Genomic DNA, 22,225 nt, shown 5'->3' with positions numbered 1-22,225 from the left:
AGAGCACTGGAAATTATAGTTTACTGTACATCTTCAGCGCAACTCTTACTTAATTTCTTCAGCGCATTTTCAGTATATTTCTTGCATAGGTTTCAACAATTATTTTTCATTGCGATTCTCACAGATTTAATAGCGCTCAAGGGTATTATTTTGGTGGTGTTAAAGAAAACCTGAATACAGATAAATGTGGGTTTTTGACTATAGTGCCTCAAATTTCAAAAAATTTCTTTATTCACCGGAACACTAATTTTGCACAATTAGCTTCCATTTCGCCTGCTGGCTCAAACTTCTCAGCCGATTTAATTGAGTTACTTGAAGCTCATGAAAAAAATTGTTCAGTAAGAGGCAAACTCAACCAATTTCCACTAGCGGAATAAGCTCCCTCATTAGCGCTATTTTGTTTTTACTGTCATACTTCTCTATATTACGGTCTTCAAACCGAATGATTAGATAAATAGGTTTTTTTTATCCAACCATTCAAATTCTGTCCCCATAAACCAATTTCCTTTTAAATCACTTCTGCAAAAATAGTATATATTTCCCTTTCTATGGTAATCATATGTCTGCTTGTTATTTAACCCGCATTTTTGATTTCGTCACTCGTTAGTTTACCATATGTTTTCAGTCTAATAACCGTCTCTCCTATTTAAATCCCATCCACAAGTCCAAGCGGTCACATTGCTCAAAATGTTCATTTCAGCTCAGAAGTGGATGATTTTGGAGTTAATCATGCGCCACATTTCAGCACGTTAAGTGTAACGGACTCATCCCTAGGCAAGAACATCATGAGCAGTTCCGCTGCGTAAGCTGCGTAACGAAAGCAACTCTAATCTTCTCAGAGGCAACAACTCTATGCTATTTAGCGGCCAATAGCCAAACATCGCAAGTTTCTAGGGAAGCCTCTCTCAAACCTGCAGTTACTGGCTGAACCTCGAGGACAGCAAAAAAGCCTCTGAAGACCATCTACAGACAAGTTGTTCATTGGAAAGCAACTTTTATTACGCTCTCAAGAAACAAGCCAGGCCATAAATTCACCGAGAACTTGAATGAAATCCTATCTGTCACTTTATATAATTCTTACGCGGAAACGGGAATGTACTGAATAATGGTGATGCCTCATCTCATTCATGCAAGGACAAGAGCAAAAGATGACGCCCCAAAAAACAAAACCATTGCAACACGGTTAGATTGAAGGTTAAAATCCCTGTTTCTTGAAGCAAAAGCTTTCCAGGAATTTCTGAGTAGAACTTAAGCAAAATAATTTGCTGATGACTACAAAAAAATTGATAATCATGTAGACATGAAAAATTTCCAATGTCAATCGAAATCCTACAGAAGAAGTAGAAGCTGAAGTTTTTTATTTAACTGACAAAAAAAGCATTCTTTGATGTCTTACGCGAGAAAGATTTTGAACCAGGCAGAGCCAATTTGAATTATCTAGTGAGCAATGAACATCTAAACGTTTTACATTCATTCCATATTTGAAAAACCCAATGTCTCAATGGTGAAAAAATCTGCCATCAGACGCATGGAAATCATGGCCCTTCCAGCCTGGATGCTAACGATTGGCAAAAGCTTCTGACATTCTATAAGTCGTCCTCAAATGATTTATGCAAAACGTTTGCTATGATAGCAATACTCATAGCTATTTTTCAATGGACTTTCCTTTTTCCGTATCCTTCATTTTGGTTGAAAGTTCATGATAAATGCTTGTGCAATACGTACGTCCGATAGGAATCAGGAAAACGCTCAGGCAAATTATGCGAAAAAATATTGTCAAATGTAATAAAACCGACCTTAAGATATTAGGTGGTGATCAGCAACAATGCATGGGTCAAAACGGAGGAATTCAACATGCAATTTTTCCATTGAGAGCTTCTCTTTACAAAAATGTTCGTAGGCGATCATGATTATCGACTCAAAAAAAACTTTCAATAGTCTCAAATAGTCTGAACCGTGATCCTGTTATACAAAACTTTAAAAACAATGCCTAATTGTCTCTCAATCCAAACGTAATTTACATCGTGAGCGATGAAATATAATTAATAACAAACAAACAAAGTTCTACCGGAAAGGTTCAACCCAAGACAAACTTCTTGTGATGTAATTGTATGGATTTGCCACTAACCCCTTAGTTGAAACTTTTTGTGATTGCTTTACTGTTCAATCGTGGTATGCGGACGATGGCATCGCTGTCGGTTCTGATAACAATTGAAAAAAATTAATCTTTAAAAAAACATGGCCCTGTTTTAAGCTACCATCTTAGCAAATGCCACATCATTACCAAAAAACATTTTTTGAAAAAAACAGCAGATTTTTTGTTCACGACGAAGTGGAAATAAATGATGGTGCAAGGAATACTTGGTAGTGTGATAGATTCTGATAATGCAGAGAAAAAATTTGTAGAAAGGTCAAAAAAACAGTGGAAATTGTTGTTAAAGAACTGGCCTTTCATACCAGTGCTTCACCTCAAGATGTTTATAAATAGTTTACTTGATGCGCTCAGCATGCACTGACTTCATTAGCTCGTACAACACGTAGTATTGAAGACCTAGTATTGAAGACCTAGTATAAATGCTAATGTGAGAAATCAATCAAGGATGAGCTATTATCTAATCTATTGAGAAATCCCGCCTAAAACCGAAAATATCTAAAAATCTTTTCGTTGCCGATAAAAAAAGGCTGGTATGTACATCCATAAAAACTGAAGCAAATTAAAATTTTAAGGAATATGAATGATCAGTTCAACTGTCAGTTCCCTTATCTCTATCTCTGCCCAAAGCACAGCCAAAGCAACAACATATCGTAAGATAAAAAAAAAAGAAGGAGAAAGAGCTTGGTACTGAACCAAAAAAGAGGAGAATTAAGAGCGAATTGAGTAAGAACGAGATTCGCTCACCTGGCTTAGCTAGTAAAAGGGAGCATCAAGATGGTTGAACGCTATGCCCTTGAAGCGCTTTGAATTAACGAAAAGCGAGTTTCGTGATGGCATTGACGTTCGCTATGGCTGGGACCCCGGTGCAGATGCCTTTACAATGCGCATGCTATGAATACTTGGCTCATGCCTTCCCTTGTCCGAAATGAGGATAAACCCACATGATACATAATGAACTTCGCGATTCCTTTGCGAACTTGTTAAGGGACTTCTGTCATGATGTAGAGATCGAACCTCATCTTCAGCCGTTGCAAGGGGAAAACTTTGCTCTTAAATCAACGACAACTGATGTTGATGCAAGATTAAATATCAAGGGCAACGGGATTTGAGTATCGCGGTTTAAAAAAACCTATTTTATTGTGAAAATTTTCTACACGCTGAAAAAAAGTTGCCCTGAAAGCAGTAGTGTAGCCTACAAGTACCAAATAAGTTTTAAACAGAACGAATATGAAAAAAGAATAACTGAGGTTGAGAAAGCAACATTTTATCCCCTTGTCTTCGCATGCACTAGTGGAGCTGGCCCATCAGCTTCAAAATTGCTTAAACAACGGGCATCAAAACACTCTGCGTGAAAAGAGGACAGCTACGCTGATATTTTATCTAAGGACAAATCAGCTTTGCTCTCCTAGGGAAATCCATCTTGTGCATTCGTGGGTCAAGGACGGTTAGGCGGCGCAAAATTTCGATGCTTCAATGGGAGCTGTGGTTGAAGAAAGGAGGCTGTTTGTTTGACTCATCTGCTTTGGTCGTTAGTTGTTTGTTTTCTAATGCTGTGTCTTTTGTTTTACTTTCCCAGCTGCTGGTTTTATATACAATTTTATTGATACATTTAAACAGTAGTAGTAGTAGTAGTAGTAGTAGTAGTAGTAGTAGTAGTAGTAGTAGTAGTAGTAGTAGTAGTAGTAGTAGTAGTAGTAGTAGTACTAGTAGTAGTAGTAGTAGTAGTAGTAGTAGTAGTAGTAGTAGTAGTAGTAGTAGTAGTAGTAGTAGTAGTAGTAGTAGTAGTAGTAGTAGTAGTAGTAGTAGTAGTAATAGTAGTAGTAGTAGTAGTAGTAGTAGTAGTAGTAGTAGTAGTAGTAGTTGTAGTAGTAGTAGTAGTAGTAGTAGTAGTAGTAGTAGTAGTAGTAGTAGTAGTAGTAGTAGTAGTAGTAGTAGTAGTAGTAGTAGTAGTAGTAGTAGTAGTAGTAGTAGTAGTAGTAGTAGTAGTAGTAGTAGTAGTAGTAGTAGTAGTAGTAGTAGTAGTAGTAGTAGTGGTGGTAGTAGAGTTTTCCCGGTCAAAGTATTCAATTCGAGTGCGTAAAAACTGGTCAATTGCATACGTAAACTGACGTTTAGACATGTCAAAGTCGATAATCTTCATTCGCATCAGATGATTTGCGGCACGTTGAGATCGATTCAAAAAGTTTTCATCTGTCTTAAATTTCCTGTTTTTTGAAATTTCAAAATGTCCAAAATGATGAATTCTTGATGTCGAGGTGACAAAATTTGCATTAAGATTCGAATCAATAAAACCATTTAGTAATTTCCATAGAAGGAGTAGGTCTGTTCTTATTAACTGAAAAGAAACGGGCAAGATGTCCAAGATTTTCAAATTTTCAAGGTAAGACTTCTTACTATTCAGAACCCATTTGAGACAGCGGTGTTGAAACTTTTCCAATTTTCGCAAAGCCAAAATTGAAGGATACCACGCAGGCGAACCGTACTCCAAAATAGACGACAGCATCGATTTATATAAAAGCTTTCTTCTAGAAACATAAACTCCGATTGGAGCACTACGCTTCAACAAATTTAAAAATTTTGTAGCCTTTGCAATGCTGAGGTCAACATGCTTATCCCAACACAATAAACTGCTCACAGTGATGCCCAAATCTACAATTGAACCCACGTGTTTCAAGCGCGACCCTTGATTGACCAGGAGGATAAGCTGTCTATATCATTTTAAATTTTGTCGACTGAAAAACAAAAACAATTTAAGGTCATCGCAATAAAGAAAATATTCAGAATGTTGTATTGAGTCTGTAACGTCGTTAAAAAATGATAAAGACAAGTGGACCCAGCACGCTATCTTGAGGGACTCCTGACGTCACCACTGCTTCATTTGAAAAACATCCCTCAACTTTAACAACTTGCTTTTGACCGGTGAGATATGATTGAAAGAGCATTAGGAGATTGTGATCAAAACCGAATGAAGATAATTTATGTGACAATAACCCCTGCGAAACTGAATCAAAAGCTTTTTTCACATCAAAATATACAGTCAAGCAAACGTGAGTTTTATCTGTAGCAGCATAAACTTTGTCCAAGTATGAAATGAGTTGAGTGACCGTGCTACGATACTTCATGAACCCGTGCTGATCACGTTTTATTTTGGAACAGACTCGTGAGTAAATGAAGTTGAGTATTAAACGCTCAAAAACAATTGACAATTTAGGTAGGATGCTGATAGGTCTGTAGTTTGTCACATCGGATGTTGACCCAGATTTGTAAAACGGAGTAACTGTTGATGTTTTCCACTGAGAAGGCCACTGCTGAAACTTAGTATTCCGCAAGAAAAACTCAAAGACCAATAGTGACAATTGTTGAGCACACTCTTTTAGTACAAAAGAATGAATTGCGTCCATGCCCGTTGATGAATCGTCGGGAATTCTGCTTAGCAAATTGTACACGTCGTCAATTGTGAAAGAGAAATCTTCCAAGTGGATGCTACCATCCGCTTGGAGTTCTGGTAAAAGGCAAGTGCTGGCTTTGAAAACCGAACTGAAAAACGTATTAAAAAGCTGAGCTTTCTCAAAGCTGCTAACAGCTTTGATGCTGCCGAAAAACATCGAGGAAGTATACATCGAATTTGTTTTCAGTGACCGCAGCAATCGATTACAATGCTTCGTATTTTTCAAGTTGAGCTGTTCAACCAAGGAGAATCTACCCAGTTCAATAGAAGTATCAATGTCTTCATTCAGTTTTAGCCTCTGAAAATCTACATTGGTAGAGAACGCTTTTGATAGTTTTCTGGTAACTGTGTCACCTTTGTTCAATAGATGCATTGTTTGAGAAGAAATGAAAATTGGCACGTCAAGTCGTTTTTTGCGCTTAATTTTCAAAGATTTTGACAGAGCCGACTAAAAGTAATCGTACCAAGATTGATAGTAGTCAAGGTGAAGGGACGGATCAGAAGACAAAAACCGATAAAATTTTTTAAATTCTGTGTTGAAATTGAGTACATTGAAAGACGATTTAGCATAGTCCATTGCAGAAGTGCTGCGACTATATAACGCCACTTGAAAGCAAATAACTTTGTGGTCAGTAAAAGAGGCATCTAGAACCGCATAGGAGAGAGTGTCTACTAAAACGAGATCTAAAATGTTGCCGCGACTGTGTGTTGGTATGTCAATGAACTGGTTTAGACCACAGTCATTGACAATATCAAGAAATTGTCGTTCGACAGTGCATTTAGCAGTTAAGGTTGCTCAATGAGTTCTCGGAAAATTCTAGCCACCAAAAAAATAGTTGGAGTAATTTGCCATACCTCTAGAATAAGCAAAAGAAGAAAAAAAATTGATGTATTTGCTAAAACAATTTGCAATGGTTGATATTTCAATCGAGTAACGCCACGACGCTGGAGGTATGTAGACATTAACGAAGAATGATAAAATTCCTTAACAGATAACAGCACAGCAACAACAAAAAGAAAAAGCTGCAATCGTCAAATCTAAGGCTTCTAAATCGCCGTTAGAACGTGATGCAATCAGAATTCCTCCATTTTCTCCAACTTCCCGATCACTACGTGATATTATTTGATAACAGGAACCCAAAAACATTTCAGAAATATTGATTTCTCCCGAGAGCCAGGTCTCAGTACGGAAGACAAAATTTGCATCCGAGGTCAAAGCTAATTTCAAAATATTGTGACATATCTCAAGGCTTCTGGCTGATTGGAAATTAAGAATCAAACAATTTAGGCTTTCCAGTCATGAAACTACCTCCATGACAGGAACATTATCGGCCTTATAGTACAATTTAAGCTTTTTGATTCTAAAATCAGTTTTTTTTTAACTTCCCTATGAATCATGTTGTACCGTTTTTGAAGAATTTTCTTTTCGATTTCACGTTCGGACGAGGAAAGAAAATTTTTGAGATTAACCGGATATTTGTAGTCCTGCAATTATAAACTTCGTGCAAAACATCTAGATAAGAAATGGGGACTCTCACAAGTAATTAAGAGTGGTCTACATTTAAGACGTTCACCACTCTGTGACATCGATTTGCCCAGCCGTCTAAAAGAGACAACATTACCGTCGGCTTTAAGTCCATTGTGATTCAAAATACCATCTATTTCTGTGAAGTCATTGTCAATCCGACCGTTAGTAGAATCTCCACTTTCGGGTACACCAGTAACAATAAGTTTCATACTGTCGTCTCTATCTCGATGAATGATGACATTGCTCTGGTTAACATTTGGCGAACGCGGTGTACAGCTACAGAATCAGGTTCCATTTCAGCAACTTTTTCAATGGCCTTGGGTATTACATTATCGAGCACAGTTGAAATTTGTTTTCGAATGATTCAAGAACGGAGGTAATTTTAGCATCAGTGGTAAAAATATTGCTATATCGCAAAGCCAAACACAATTTCGGGATGCGCCAAGCCATTTAACTTCATCGATTTCAGAGAAACACAAACTCCGTGATACCAGTTGCCACACTTTTCGCAACAATTGGCCGTCATATCATTTTTCACTGACTTCTTGCAGGTAGGACATTTTGGGTTACTAGTCCTTGTCATAGCATTCATTGATATGAAACTGAAGACGTAGTGCTGGGAGGGCTCCGGATCAGCCAATATTCACCCAGGGTTGCGGAGGGGCATTTCTTGATTTACCCATTTCATATTACGGTCTTCAAAAACTGTTCTTGAAGAGAAAAGGTTTGGTAGGAGTCTATCTTATACTGTAGCGATGTAATGGAACCAGTGATCTTCTGAACTTAATCAATAATTTAACCCTGAAATGTTCAAAATTTGCAAGTTCTGAGATTGATTTGAAACGCCATATTCGGGATTTTTCCTCTTTGACCCACGGATCATTTTGATCCCCCAGCCTAGTGGGGGGTATAAATGACACCTATAGCCACACGTGTTATTTTTCACATAATACATGCTACATAGGAACTCAGAGTTTGTAAGTGAGTTCAGAAAAAAAGACATGATGCCAAAACTGAATAGATCCTTATTTTACGTTGTTAACCTGATAACTTTTTAGTCATGAAGCTGCAATTTATTGCCAAAATTCGAGGTTTTAAAATTGATCTAGTTTTTGAGTACACATTTGCCTCTTTCCAAATTATTTTTTAAAATTGTTCTCAAACGAGGGGTTAATTACCATTGGGTCATTTTTATTGTACACTTGCAGAAATAATTTTTGCATGTGATGTTATTGCCTAACTCAAGTGTTCTTGTAGCATTGATTTAAATCCTATCGGTTTTTTAATTCGATTTGTTGAGATTAAAGCAGGTTCACTCAATCGGCGGCAGTTTGCTGCCAAAAGTCCAATGTATAGAGCGCCGATATTGATTAAATATTAAATCTTATGCTGTGAAATTAACTGTAATAGAAGCACTTTGAAACCCTCCACACCTAAAATTGATTCCCACCCGCGGGTTGTTTTAGATAAATTTGTCCGAAATCTCGGTTATTTTCAGGAATTACTACGCCCAGTGACAAGATATCATATCTGAAGTTTCTAGTTGGGATCTTAATAATCGTTTGTATAAACTGTCAAGAAGTCGTCTATGTTGGGAGTTTCAAATGGCCTCTAATATTGTACTACACACGTTTCCTCCTCTGAAAGGATGCATATCAGCGTCACCCTTTCCGATTCGCGTAGAAGCCTTTCTTCGATGGGCAAGCATTCCTTATATGACGACGTTGAGAAATGCGTTGCACAAAAGAACGAAGAAGACACCTTGGATTGAATATAAAGGTGAATAAAGTAACGCGTGAGTAAGGCGTAGATAACTTTTCTAAAATTGTTATCCGAAGAGTGTTTAATTTAGGGGAAGAAATTGCTGACTCCTATTACATCATCAAACGACTTGAAAAGGACTTCAAAATAGACATGGATGGGCATTTAACATCGGAGCAGAAAGCTATATCTCATGCTCTTCAGCGAATGCTGAGCGAAGGGACTATTTTCAGTGGGTCGGCGTGGAGTTTCTTGATGTCAGACAGTGGTAGAAATACCATCAAAACTTTTTTCAGGAAGAAAAAGTTGAGGGGTATTGCTGCCTCATATCTTGCAGCTAACCAGGTTAAGAAACAACTTTGGGCTCAGGGAATCGGACGAATGCCACATGAACACATTTTGCAGACATGCAGTGGCGACCTTGATGCGCTGTCATTTTATTTATCGGACAAACCGTACTTAATGGGTGATAAAATGTCTTCAGTTGATTGCATCTCATTTGCGTTCCTACAAGTTGCTTACCATACATCAGAAAATTCGAGAAACGAGAGTCCGTTACGAGATGGCATTATTGGAAGACTTAATCTCAACGAATATAGAAGCAGGTTGCAAAACGAGTTGTTCCCTGACTGGGAAGAAATTGCAGCGAGTAAATTGTCTAGAAGGAATTGGAAACCGTTAGACAATGGTCATAATAAAATCTAACGTTTGACTGTTTTGAACAGGTTGATAAAATTTAATTACTCTATGTTAGAACCGACATTTTAGGATGATTAATCATAATTTGAAATGCTCTCATTTTCAGCAAACTTTCAGATAAGTTCAATTGGCAACATGAGTGCTGAAGACATTGTCATTCACGCCTTTCCACCTTACGGTGGCTCCATATCAGCCTCACCTTTTCCTATTCGAGTTGAAATGTTTCTTAGATGGGCAAAGATTCCATACACGGTAACAACCAACTGTCCAACTCATTCTCACACGAAGAAGACACCTTGGATGGAGTATAAAGGTCGGAGAAGTTTTCTCCAACTACGTACATTAACGATAATATCTGTTCCGAAATAAATGCTATTTTTATATTATGACCTCTGGGGCAACAGTAAAACAGATTCCTAGAATTTCGATTGTAAAATAAAAAAATTATGTTTTATACAAAGCCGTTTACGCGCAAAGGTAAAAACTTTTACGGAGACAAGCTTTCATCACAAAAGTAGATATCAAAAATTCTTGAAGACTAATTTTTATTTACGGAATGCTGGAATGGTTAACTGTACGCAACTAATAACAGAGAGGTACAGCTTTTCGATGATTGAGGGGCAAATTTTTTGAAAAGCATTTTCTACGTTCAGACAAATCATGAATTTTATCAACTGACGTTCTTTTTGTTCCGACCCTCTTGAGGGGGGAGGAACTATATACTCAAATGGTTTTTTTTTGTTCAGTCAATTTTGGCCGATCGATATATTCACCGTAGAGAGTTGAGACTGGTATCATTAGAAAGCTTGTCCAGCGTAGAATATGGAATTAAAAAGCTTTTTTGATTTTCGTTTTTACAGGGAGTTATCGAGGTTTAAACTTTTGAGAAAATAGAGTGGATTCCGTTGATTTTATTCACATTTTCCGGAATTTTTGCCAATTTTCGACTACAATTTCGCCAATTATGATAAAATTTGTTAAATTTTCTTTTTAAAAATGTTTATTGATTTTATGGCTAAAGACAAAAAAAACATTCTAGGCTATTTCTATTTTTTTGTTAAAAATTCTGGCTAAATATTTTAAAATTCAGAGTTCATCAAAAACAGCACGAAATAAGTTTCTTTAGTCCACTTTGATTAAATTTGCAGGAAGTACACACCCAAACACCACCAACACGTTCTTTGTAGATTAAAAAGAGGGCCATTTCTCCAACTTCGGTTGGGACTGCTCTGTAATTAAAACTTTGCCGTTTTTTGCTAACTTTACTCGTTGATTATCAAAAACGCGGCATTTATTTTTGATTTTTTAAATAACAAAATATCTATATCTATAACACTCGAAAAATTAAGTGTTCTTAATTGACAAACAGCATTAGCATGGCTAGTTTTGGACCAATCGTGTACTGTTACAATCCAAAAATAATTCGGATTGTAATCAGTCGGTCTTTTTATTAAAAAAAAAATCGATCTTTTTTATATTATTTCAAAGAAAATTTCAAATCAAAGCTCACTATTAATAGGTCCTATTGACTTCCTAATTAGCTCCAAATTAGTTTGTCTAGTTTATTACTTGACAGCTTATGGTCGTTTTGACTTTTAAAAAACTTTGGTTTTTAAATAAATAATGGCTTATTGAACTTTGCCTCTATTTTTCACTTAATTTGGTCAACTTGTAGATTAGTGTCAGCCATGAAAGAATGCTTCCTCTTTCTACTGAATTTAAGTCCAATCATTAATGCGGTTTTATGCCTTAAGTTATGGTTTTCTTGCTTTGATACTACTAGATTTAAAATTTTATTTTATTTTTAGGTATTTGCCCATTTTTCACATTTTCTAAATTTGTCACATTATCACGCTATTGACAGTTCATATATCACATTATTGGCGTTCAAAATAAAGCACAATTGATAATAGTATGATCCTTGAAGATTTAGATTATGGTTTTAACGGATTCGACTCCACTTTCTTGAAGAATTTCAAATAATTTTTTTATCTTCTTATTTTGTTTTTTAGTCGTACAATAACACGGGTATGGTTATTTTCCTGTAGAATAACACGGTTTGATTGGTCTTCACGGAAAAATAGATGAGCAGATATTTGGATAATAGTAGATAACTGATGGCTTTCATGACTCTGAAAGCAGTTGTTTTCCAAAATAAAACACGTTTTAACTTCACAATTTTTGTTCATTTTTTTCTGTTTGTTAACTAGTCTCGTTAATTACAGGCCACACATTACATTTTTGTAGTCAAGTGAAGGTGTCAGAAGGGATTGGTGTCACAAAATCTAAGGTTTTAAAAATTCGTTATGACTGTACTGGATTCGAAACGGGTTTTGCACACAAAAAAAAGTAAATTAGTTTTTGATCTAAGTCGTTTTTGACGTTCTTTTTGTAGACGTAAGACATATTCTAGATAATTGCAGGTCTCAAGGATTTACCTTGGAAGAATAAACGAACCTATTTTATTATTTCATTTTGTAATTAATGGCTTTGATCTCTTTGGAAACAATTGTTTTTTCGAAAAAAACTATTATTACTTAATTTTGCCTTTTTCTTTGTCTACTTGTTACCTAGTTACATTAATTAGAGGTCGTATAACAATTGATCGATGTTTGTCGAGGCTGCAATCAAACATATATTGAGGGCCAAAGTATGGCTCTACGGCTTCGAAAGCGTTTTCTGGCAAGTTTTTACTGATTTTTTGTTTGTTCTCTATTTGTTGTTATTTTGTAACCGCATTAAGAATTGAATACCGACAGTTCTTAATTCCCGTATGTAGAAGCATTGGAAATTTTAAAACTATGGGACTTTTTACTTGATTTCCAATTGTTTTTATTACTTTGAAATTATTGTTTTTTAAAAATACTAGCGAATTTTTCAACTTGTTTTCAACTGTTTTAACAGCTTTTGTTCTTTATTGTCTAATTGTTACCAAGCCTTATTATTGACTGATCCCATATCTTTTGCAAGTTATTTTGTTTAGTTTCAGTTTCATCTGACACTATTTTGACTTTGATATTAAGTTTTGTTTTTAAAACGGACATAAAGTTTTTGATGTAATTAATGTTTGTTGTTGTTGTTGTTGTTGTTTAATTTTGCTGTTCGTCTTGACCCTTTTTTTTAATATTGGCATATCTCATCAATCTAATGCATCAGTCTTTACTCCACAGAGTTATTTGCTTTGGAGGCTATCTTTTCGTTCATATACAGTGTTTCTATCTGTTCCTCATTTGGTAGAGAATTATGCCAAATTTGTGAATGAGCGGGGTCGGAACCTTATGTGCGATCGCACATTACCGAGCCTCCTTGTTTATGTCAACTGACAAAATGTATTTTATTAAACCAGCGAATCATTCGGTCAGCATGATCGTTTTCTCTATTTTAGGCGAATCAATACCAGACTCATTTATTATAATTGAGCGGCTCATGAAGGACTATAACCTTGACATGGATGCTCATTTGACAGCTGAAGAGAAAGCTATTTCACGCGCTTTTCAACGTATGCTCAGCGAAGGATCCCTATTTGCTGGATTTGCCTGGCGATTTACTTTATCGGACAATGGGAAACTGATGGTCAAACATTTCTTAGGAAACGGAGTTCTGGGCAGCATTGTATCGCAGTTCGCGGGCGGGCAAATGAAGAAAAACGTTTGGGCTCAAGGAACAGGAAGAATGACGCGTGAGCAGATTTTGAAATCTTGCTTTGACGATATGGATGCCTGCTCTGAGTTTTTAGCTGATAAAACCTACTTCATGGGAGATAAAGTTTCGTTAATAGATTGCCTGACTTTCCCAGTCATGGAGGTTGTAGAACATACTTTCTTCTGTTCCACTGACGACAATCCTATCAAAGATCATATGTTGAATACAAAGAATCTAGACGCGTACAGGAAAAAGATCGAAGCAGAGTTTTTCCCTGATTGGATGGAAATTGCGGAGAAAGCTGACTCTAAGAGAACGTGGACGCCATCTTAATTTGTGCGGTCATCATGCTAGCTGCCGCGTGATTAATGCAGAATGAACCAATTTTTCTATTCCTTTTTCAATAGAAATGTGATTTTCTGTTTTTACATTTCATTATTCTGTTTTTACCGGAAGTCAACAATTAGCCCTATTGGAATTATGAATATCGTTTAGTGTATATTGTAAAAATTTTCATCCAACATATCATTCAAAATTTATCCCTATGCTCTTTTGTGCAGAAGCTAAACATAGTAGTTAGACAAGTGTCCGATGTGACATGATACTCTGCTAAAAATTTTATCTAAATGACCATCGAAGAAGTTTAAACGAATTATTTCGTGTACGTTCTTCGTGGGAAAAATAGGATCAAGTGAATCGTCCAGAAGTAATGGAACCCCGCGTCAATGAATTCAAGAATAGTTGGTGGCTATTCAAACTGGAATTTGAATTAAATTACTGTAATCTTGTTGATAGGCAAACAATTTTTGCTCAACATTTATGGATAATTGCGTTAGTGTTGATCAAAATTTCAGGTAAGTTTATCTTGCTAAACCCACTTGACGTAATGGGCGCTGGGGACATTGTCATTCATGCCTTTCCATCATATGGTGGTTCCATATCAGTTTCGCCTTTCCCTATTCGTGTAGAAATGTTCCTCAGATGGGCTAAGATTCCGTACACAGTCACAACAAAGTCACCAACTCATCCACACACAAAGAAGTCGCCTTGGGTAGAATATAAAGGTTAGTGTTTGTATTAGCAATGAATAGTTGATTGATTTAGCTTCTAGCAAAAACATGCAATTTAGATGCGCCACTGATGGCATTATTTGCCTCCTATGACGCGAAATGTGAAGTTGCAATCTTACAAATCTTGATCTAAATCTGTTTTGCTTCTGAGAGTGCAAGAATGATAACCTACTGTGCTGCAATGGCTATTTTTTAGACAGCGTGTTTTGCGCGTAGCTGGTCTACGAGCATTTGAAGTAAAAAGCTTAAATATAGTACATTTTGCCGCGGAGAGATTTCCATTTCAAATGTTGGCATATTTAAAAAATAGTAGTATTTCACATGAGTTGACAATTTCTGCGAAACGAAGCTGATATACCAATCTGATCTATGCAATTAGTGTTTCTTACAGGTGAGTCAATACCAGATTCCTTTCACATCATCGAGCGACTGATGCGTGACTACAACGTTGACATGAACGCTCATTTGACCGCAAGAGAAAAGGCTATTTCACGCGCGTTTCAACGCATGATCAGTGACGGATCTGTATTCGCTGCGTTGGCATGGAGATACAATTTATCAGATAATGGAAAACTAATGTTGAATCATTTCGTGGGAAATAGACTTGCCGTGGGAAATAGACTTGCTGGCCATTTGGTGGGATATGTAATTGGTAGTCAAATTAAGAAAAGCGTTTGGGCACAGGGAACTGGAAGAATGACGCGTGAACAGATTATAAAAGCGTGGGGTGACGATATGGATGCATGTTCTGAGTTCTTAGCTGATAAGCCATACTTCATGGGGGACAAAATATCCCTCATAGATTGTCTGTTATTCCCAGTTTTGCAGGTTGTCTATTATACTTTCTTCTGTTCCACTGATGACAATCCGTTCAATGATCACGTGTTAAAAACAAAGAATCTAGACGCTTACAGGCAGAGGATAGAGGCTGAGCTTTTTTCTGATTGGAGGGAAATTGCGGAAAAGGCTGAAGTTAGGAGAACCTGGATGACATCTTGAACTCACATTGGTTATTGCACTGGATTTATCTGGACTAGCGCTGCAGAACTTTTGACTTTCTGATCTAATGTTTGTCAAAATCAGGTATTTTAAGATTCTATTTGTATATGATTTTTACTAAAAGTAGTTAGGTTGCCCATTTTGCGGTAATTGTATAGTATTGTAAAATATTGATTTCTTTTTCTACATATCAATTGAATTGATTTTTCCGATCCACAGTTTTGTGTACCACCAGAATGAGTTCATACTTACTGCTTTAAAATGTGGGTTGAATGGGTTGGGTTTTGCTAATCTTAGAAAATAATTGATAGCGCTCAATTGAATTTCCATTTTTTAAAATCAGTTAATTTATCGATTTTTTGGTAATATTTTTTATCGATCGAACACGTGCGCTCCGATTTATCGAAAGTGCTCATACTCGCAATAAATAGCAAATAAGTATTTAAGAACACGAACAGAAATAAAGAAAATTGAAGCGTCTGAATTTAGTCATTTGAGCATTACCGTTGTTCATGAAAATGTTAATGTCTTCAATGCACAACGGTTGAATACAATCTAAACGCGCTCGTGGTGTTGTGCAACCTATATCAAGTTGCAACTAACATTTAATCTCTACGTCAATGGAGCTTTTCTGAAACTGATCTCAATTACGTAAAGAGAAGCCGGTGATTGAAAGCACCAAGCCAGAGTTCTCCAAAGGGTAAAGTCAATTTGATTCAATTGCTCAAAAGGTAATGTCAACACTACTGAGAGAAGCACCATTTAATGAACTACAGGAGATGAATTACAGTGCAAAAACAGCCGTTGAACATTGCAGAGCAGGAGTCCAAAGGATAATTTGATAAATTAGAGAAGCTTCCTAGGTTCTGTCACGTAAAAAAAACGTCTGGTTTAAGTGATTCAGGAAACGAAGTGATGAGTAAAGATTAAGTGCTAAGGAAGACAAATATAGCAGCAGTAAACATGTTGAGCGACGCATGCAAGCTTCGTAAGCAAACTTTTTTCTTGCTACCCGCTGTGATGCTGAATACTTATCAAGTTAAAGTGTGATACCAATTTGTCACATCACACAGAAGAGACGAACCAAAATGTCCGAAGCAGGTAGAAGTTGGACAAATAACATTACATCGAAAGTTTTTCTTGAAAACATACCAAGATATGATGAATATGACAAGTAGCTACTGATTATGATAGGGTAATTTGCGAAATGGGAAAAATGGCGCAACGACTGAAAAGATTTGCATGTTCTGAAAATTAAAATATATTGCAAAACGCTAGAAGCGTTCCTGTAAGGAGTAAATTAATTAAAAATGGATTTTCAGGTATGGAAATGTTGCGCCTTTGTGTTCCGTAACTCTAAAAGTTTTTCATTTTTCAAATTAAAAAAAATTTTTGAAAAGCTTCTTCAACAGTTTTCTTTATATTTGTTCTGATCGAATCGTTGTCAGAATCAGGTGTTTTGAACTTTTTTTTACAAACGATTTTTACTGAAAATAGGTTAGCTATTCTTTTGAAATTTCTTTTAATTGTATAAAATCGTAAAATATTAATTCCTCATATCTTCATATCAATTCAATTGAATTGTTTAGGTGAACAGTTTTCTGAACAACAGGAGTTCATACTGTAACTGCTTTGAAATGTGTTTATTGTTTTTATGCCGGAAATGCGTTGGGTTTTGCTGAAAATAAAAATTAGTATCTTATGCTCGATTGATTTCTCGTTTTTTTTGTATATCAGTTAACTTATTGACTTTCTGTGTATATCTTTAACTGCCTGAATGAGTGCACATTGGTTTATCAAAAGCGCCCATGCTGGCAAAAATTGCAAAAAAGGACTTGAAAGCAAACAGAAATAACGAAAACTGAAGCTTCTGATTTCGACAATTTGAACATTACGGTTTTTCACGAAAAAAAATGTTCATTTCTGCAATGGAAAGCAATTGAACACATTCTAAATGCGAAATTGAATACATTCTTAGAAATTGAACGTAGAAACACGTAGAAATTGAACAAATAACATTACCTTGACAGTTTTGTTTTTCTCGCAATTTTAAAAGTTCGATTTCTTATGATGAGTTTTTAACATTCTGTTTCGACAGAACACCAATATGCTTCTGATAGTTGTTTGAAAAATTAATTTTAATTTCAAAAGGAGATAAAAAAAGCATGCCAATGTTTAATAAATATGACAAGTAGCTACTGATTATGATAGGGTAATTTGCAAAATTCGAAAATATTGCACAAAAAAGTTGCCTGTTTAAATTTAAAATATATGGAAAAACGCTAGAAGAGTTCCAGTAAGGAGTAAATTAATTACAAAAAAATTTTCAGGCATGGAACAGTTGCACCTTTGTGTTTCGTAACTCTAATAAAAGTTTTCCATTCCTCAATTTAGAAAAATCCCAATAAACATCAAAGATTTTGAGAAATTTTGTATACTGTTGTGAAAAGTTTTTTTTCAACAGTGTTCTTTATAGTTCTTCTGATCTAATCTCCGTAAAAACAAATGTTCATTTCTTCGATGGGTAGCAATTGAACACATTCTAAACGCGCTCTTAGAAATTGAACGTAGAAGCACGTAGAAATTACACAAATAACGTTGACCCAAAATTTGTTTTCGCGATATTTATAGTACGATCTGTTTTGATGAGTTTAATCTTGACTGTCTGCTTCGACAGAACTTCAAAATACTTCTAATAGTATGGTGAAAAGTTGTATTTTACTTCTAAAAGAAAATAAAAACAATAGCAGACATGGTAATATTGACAAGTAAATTTGGTAAATTTAAAAAGCTACTGATTATGATCAGGTAATTTGCGAAATTCGAAAAAATTGCACAACGGAAAAAAAAATTTGACAATTTTTCAAACTAAAATATATGGCAAAACTTATAAATATATGGCAAAAATATATTCAATTTTAAAAAAAATCACTATAAACATTGTCAAAGGTTTTGAAAAAGTTCTGTATATTGTTGAGAAAGTTAAGATTTTTTCGGCAGTTTTCTTTATATTTGTTCTGATCTAATTTTTTTCAGAATCAGGTTTTTTAAGATTTTATTTTTTACATACGATATTTACTGAAAACAGGTCAGACACTTTTTCGAAATTTCCGTTAATTGTATAATATCCTAAAATATTGATTCCTCATTCTAGATTTCAGTTCTATTGAAACGTTGAGGTGAACAGTTTTCTGTGAAACAGATGAAGTTCTCATTATATTTGCTTTGAATTGCGTCTATCGTTTTGTGTTTTAAATGCTTGGGGGTCGCTATCATTAGAAAAAATATCTCCCGCTTGATTGAAATTCCGTTTTTTAAATCAGTTTTTTGATTTTTTTGTATCTTTATTCGCCTGAATGAATGCTTATCCATTTATCGAAAGTGCCCATGCTGGCAACAAATAGCAAATGAGTACTAGAATGCAAACAGAAATAAAAAAACTGAAGCTTTTGATTTCGGCGATTTGAGCATTACGGTTTTTCGTGAAAACAAATGATCATTTCTTCAATGGGTAGCAATTGAACACATTTCAAACGCGCTCCTGGAAATTGAACGTAGAAGCACGTAGAAAATGAGCAAACAACATTACCGCGACAGTTTTTCCCGCGATATGTATAGTTCGATCTCTTATGATAACTTTAATTCCAACCTTCTGTTTCGGAAGAACATCAAAATACTTCTGATATTCGTTTGGAAAAATGTATTTTGCTCTTAACATAAAATACTGGAAACATACCAAGCTATGATAAATATCACAAGTAGCTACTGATTATGATAAGGTAATTTTGCGAAATCACAAAAAAAACTTTGTCAAAATTTTTGAAAGAGCTCTTTGAATTGCTACGAAAAGTAAAGCTTTCTTCAACGATTTTCTCTATATTTAATCTGATCTAAATTTTTTTCAGAATCAGGCATTTTAAGATTCTTTTTTACTTACAATTTTTACTGAAAATATGTTAGCTATTTTATTGAAAATTTTTAGCTGAACAGTTTTCTGTACCAGCAGAAGGAGTTCATACTTTAACTGCCATGAAGTGCGTTTGTTTTTATTATGCTTTAAAAAAGTTTTACGAACATTAGAAATTAATATCTTACGCTCGATTGAATTTCCGTATTTTAAATCAGTTAACTTTTTGAATTTTTGTTTGTATCCCTAATCGCTCGAATGAATGCGCACGGATTTTTTGAAAGTGCCAATTCTGGCATCAAATATTACAAATGGACCTAAAAACAAACAAACAAAGAATACCAGTTTCAAAAAATGTACTTTGTTTTTAAAAGAAAATATAGAAATCATACCAAGATATGTATGACAAGTAGCTAATGATTATGATGGGTAATTTGAAAAATTCAAAAAAAATGCGCCACAAAAAATTTGACTTTTTGAAATTTAAAATATATGAGTGAAAACATACTAAGATATGATCGATATAACGAGAATTTTATTGAAATTCTCGTTAAAAGTATAATATTGTAAAAAAGTGATTCCTCATTCTACATATAAATTCTATTGAAGCTTTGCGCAGAACAGTTTTCTCTACCAGTAGAAGAAGTTCATACTCTAACTGTTTTGAAGCGTCTTTATTGTTATTATGCTTTAAATAAGTTGGTTTTTACTAACATTAGAAATTAATATCTTACGTTCGATTGAAATTCCGTTTTTCAAATCACTTAACTTATTGATTTTGTGTGTTCATCCTTTATCACTCGAATGAGTGCGCACGGATTTATTGAAAGTGACTATTCTGGAATCAAATAGCAAAACATGGACATAAAAGCGAACGGAAATAAAGAAAACTGAAGCGTCTGAATTTGGCGTTTTGAGACTTAGTTTTCGTAAAAACAAATGTTAATTTTAGCAATGGCTAGCAATTGAACTCAATCTAATGCGTTCTTATAAATTGAACGTAGAAACACGTAGAATTGAACAAATCAAATTCCCTGGACAGTTTTTCTCGCGATATTTATAGTTCGATCTTTTATGATGAGTTTGATTTTGTCTGTCTGCTTCGCCCTAACTTCAAAATACGTCTGATAGTAGCTTCAAAAAATGCACCTTGCTTTTAAAAGAAAATATGGAAAACATCAAGATATGACAGGTAGCTAATGATTAAGTTGGGTGATTTGCAAAAATAAAAATAATGCACAATGAAAAACAAAGATTTGACTTTTTTGACATTTAAAATATATGAGTGAAATCATACTCAGATATGATGACAATCACGAGAATTTATTGACTTACTTGTTAAATGTATAATATTGTAAAATACTGATTTATTTTACATATCAATTCAATTGAGATTTTGCGCAGAACAGTTTTCTTTACCAGCAGAAGAAGTTCATACTCTAACTGTTTTGAAGCGTGTTTATCGATATTATTTTTTAAATAAGTTGGTTTTTGATAACCGTAGAAAACAATGTCTTACGCTCAATTGAATGTTTCTTTTTGATTTCGGTAACTTTATTGATATTTTGTGTATATTTTAGTAGCCCAAATGGGTGCGCATGAATTTATCTAAAGTGCCCATGCTGGCAGCAAATAGGAAAAAAGGACTTAAGCTGAACAGAAATAAAGAAAACTGAAGCATCTGAATTCGGCGATTTGAAAATTACGGTTTTTCGTGAAAACAAATGTTAATGTATTTAATTGGTTGCAATTGAACACTTTTTAAACGTGCTTAAAGAAATTGAACGTAGAAGCACGTAGAAGTTGAACAAATAACATTACCTGGACTGTTTTTTTTCGCAATATTTAGATTTCAATCTCTTATGATGAGCTTAAATTTAACTGTCTGTTTCGGCAGAACTTACAAATACGTCTGATAGTAGTTTGGAAAAAAAAAGTTTTGCTTTACAAAAAGTTTTGGAAGACATACTATGCTATGCAAAATATGAAAAGTAGCTACTGATTATAATGGGTTATTTTGCGAAATTCGAAAAAAAATGCACAGCGAAGAAAATAATATATAAAACATATATGGCAAAAAGCTAGACAAGCTCCAATATGCATTAAATTAAAGAAAAATGATTTTCAAGCGCCAAAAGGTCGCGCGTTTATGTCGCGATTTTATGCCGTAACTCTATAAGTTTTCCAGTTCTTGATAAATCTTAATTGAAATAGGCTTTTTACAATGAACCATGTCAAAGTTTTTGTGAATGATCTGTATATTGCTATGAAAAGACAAATTGTTTCGTAAAAACAGCAAACAGTGGACCACAAGGTTTAAAGCTTTAGTAGTGTTCTTTTCGTTTTGGAAACGTGGACTAAACTACTTTTTTCTTTTGAAAAGATGATTTGATTCTTTGACAACCAAACTTCATAAACTATTTACATAAAACTTTCTTCAACAGTTTTCTTTACGTTCGTTCTGATCTAATCTTTGCCAGAATTAGTTTCTTAAGATTTTTTTAACACATGCATTTTTAACTGAAAAAAAGTTAGGTTTGTCATTTTATTGAAGTTCTCGTTGATTGTATAATATTGTAAAATATTGGTTCCTCATTCTAAATATCAGTTCAATTGAAACTTTGCGCTGAACAGTTTTCTGTAACAGCAGAAAAATTTCACACTTTAACTGCTTTACGGTGCATTTATTGTTAATATGCGTTAAAGGAGATGGGTTTTGCTAATATTTGAAAATATTATCTTATGATCGGTTGAATTATCGTTTGATTTTTTTGCATGTATATTTTTAATTGTCCAAATGAGTGCGCACCGGTTTATCTAAAGTGCCTATACTGGCGACAAATAGCAAAAAAATAACTTAAAAGCAAACAGAAATAAGAAAAACTGAATCTGCGGCAATTTGAGCATTATGGTTTTTCGTGAAAATAAATGTTTATGTCTTCAATGAATAGCAGTTGAACGCATTTTAAACGCGCTCGTAGAAATCGAACAAACAGCATTAACGGGACAGTTCTTT

At 34.8% G+C, this 22,225-nt stretch overlaps 3 protein-coding genes across 3 annotated transcripts; all 3 read left to right on the top strand.

Moving 5' to 3' along the window:
* Window positions 1-7,830: 7,830 nt before the first annotated feature.
* LOC142342660 (failed axon connections homolog) lies at window positions 7,831-9,610 on the top strand. The gene is made up of 2 exons (XM_075394120.1): window positions 7,831-8,910; window positions 8,984-9,610. Exons 1-2 carry the CDS (start codon window positions 8,736-8,738, stop codon window positions 9,595-9,597), a joined length of 789 nt encoding a protein of 262 aa, XP_075250235.1. The 5' UTR covers window positions 7,831-8,735; the 3' UTR covers window positions 9,598-9,610.
* Window positions 9,611-9,680: 70 nt separating this feature from the next.
* Window positions 9,681-13,778, top strand: LOC142342966 (failed axon connections homolog; the record flags this gene model as incomplete). The annotated part of the gene is given in 3 exon segments (XM_075394648.1): window positions 9,681-9,719; window positions 9,721-9,904; window positions 12,977-13,778. Coding segments are annotated over 3 exon segments (813 nt in total), but the record flags the coding sequence as incomplete, so codon positions are not given.
* A 102-nt stretch (window positions 13,779-13,880) lies between these two features.
* On the top strand, window positions 13,881-15,520 carry LOC142342659 (failed axon connections homolog). Its single transcript, XM_075394119.1, has 2 exons — window positions 13,881-14,297; window positions 14,695-15,520. The coding sequence occupies exons 1-2, from the start codon at window positions 13,943-13,945 to the stop codon at window positions 15,300-15,302; spliced, it is 963 nt and encodes a 320-aa protein (XP_075250234.1). The 5' UTR covers window positions 13,881-13,942; the 3' UTR covers window positions 15,303-15,520.
* The last annotated feature ends 6,705 nt before the right edge of the window (window positions 15,521-22,225 follow it).

The sequence above is a fragment of the Convolutriloba macropyga genome, chromosome 7 (assembly GCF_964194025.1).
Source record: "Convolutriloba macropyga chromosome 7, txConMacr16.3, whole genome shotgun sequence".
Taxonomy (NCBI): Eukaryota; Metazoa; Xenacoelomorpha; order Acoela; family Convolutidae; genus Convolutriloba; species Convolutriloba macropyga.
The sequence above is the reverse complement of the archived record's forward strand: the minus strand, read 5'-3'. Positions and strand labels throughout refer to the sequence as shown.

Bases quoted from the DNA above. Each gene is read 5' to 3' on its own strand.
- LOC142342660 (XM_075394120.1), top strand. From the start codon at position 8,736: ATGGCCTCTAATATTGTACTACACACGTTTCCTCCTCTGAAAGGATGC. The intron at 8,911-8,983 runs GTGAATAAAGTA...TGTTTAATTTAG, and splicing joins ACCTTGGATTGAATATAAAG to GGGAAGAAATTGCTGACTCC.
- LOC142342659 (XM_075394119.1), top strand. From the start codon at position 13,943: ATGGAACCCCGCGTCAATGAATTCAAGAATAGTTGGTGGCTATTCAAA. The intron at 14,298-14,694 runs GTTAGTGTTTGT...TGTTTCTTACAG, and splicing joins GCCTTGGGTAGAATATAAAG to GTGAGTCAATACCAGATTCC.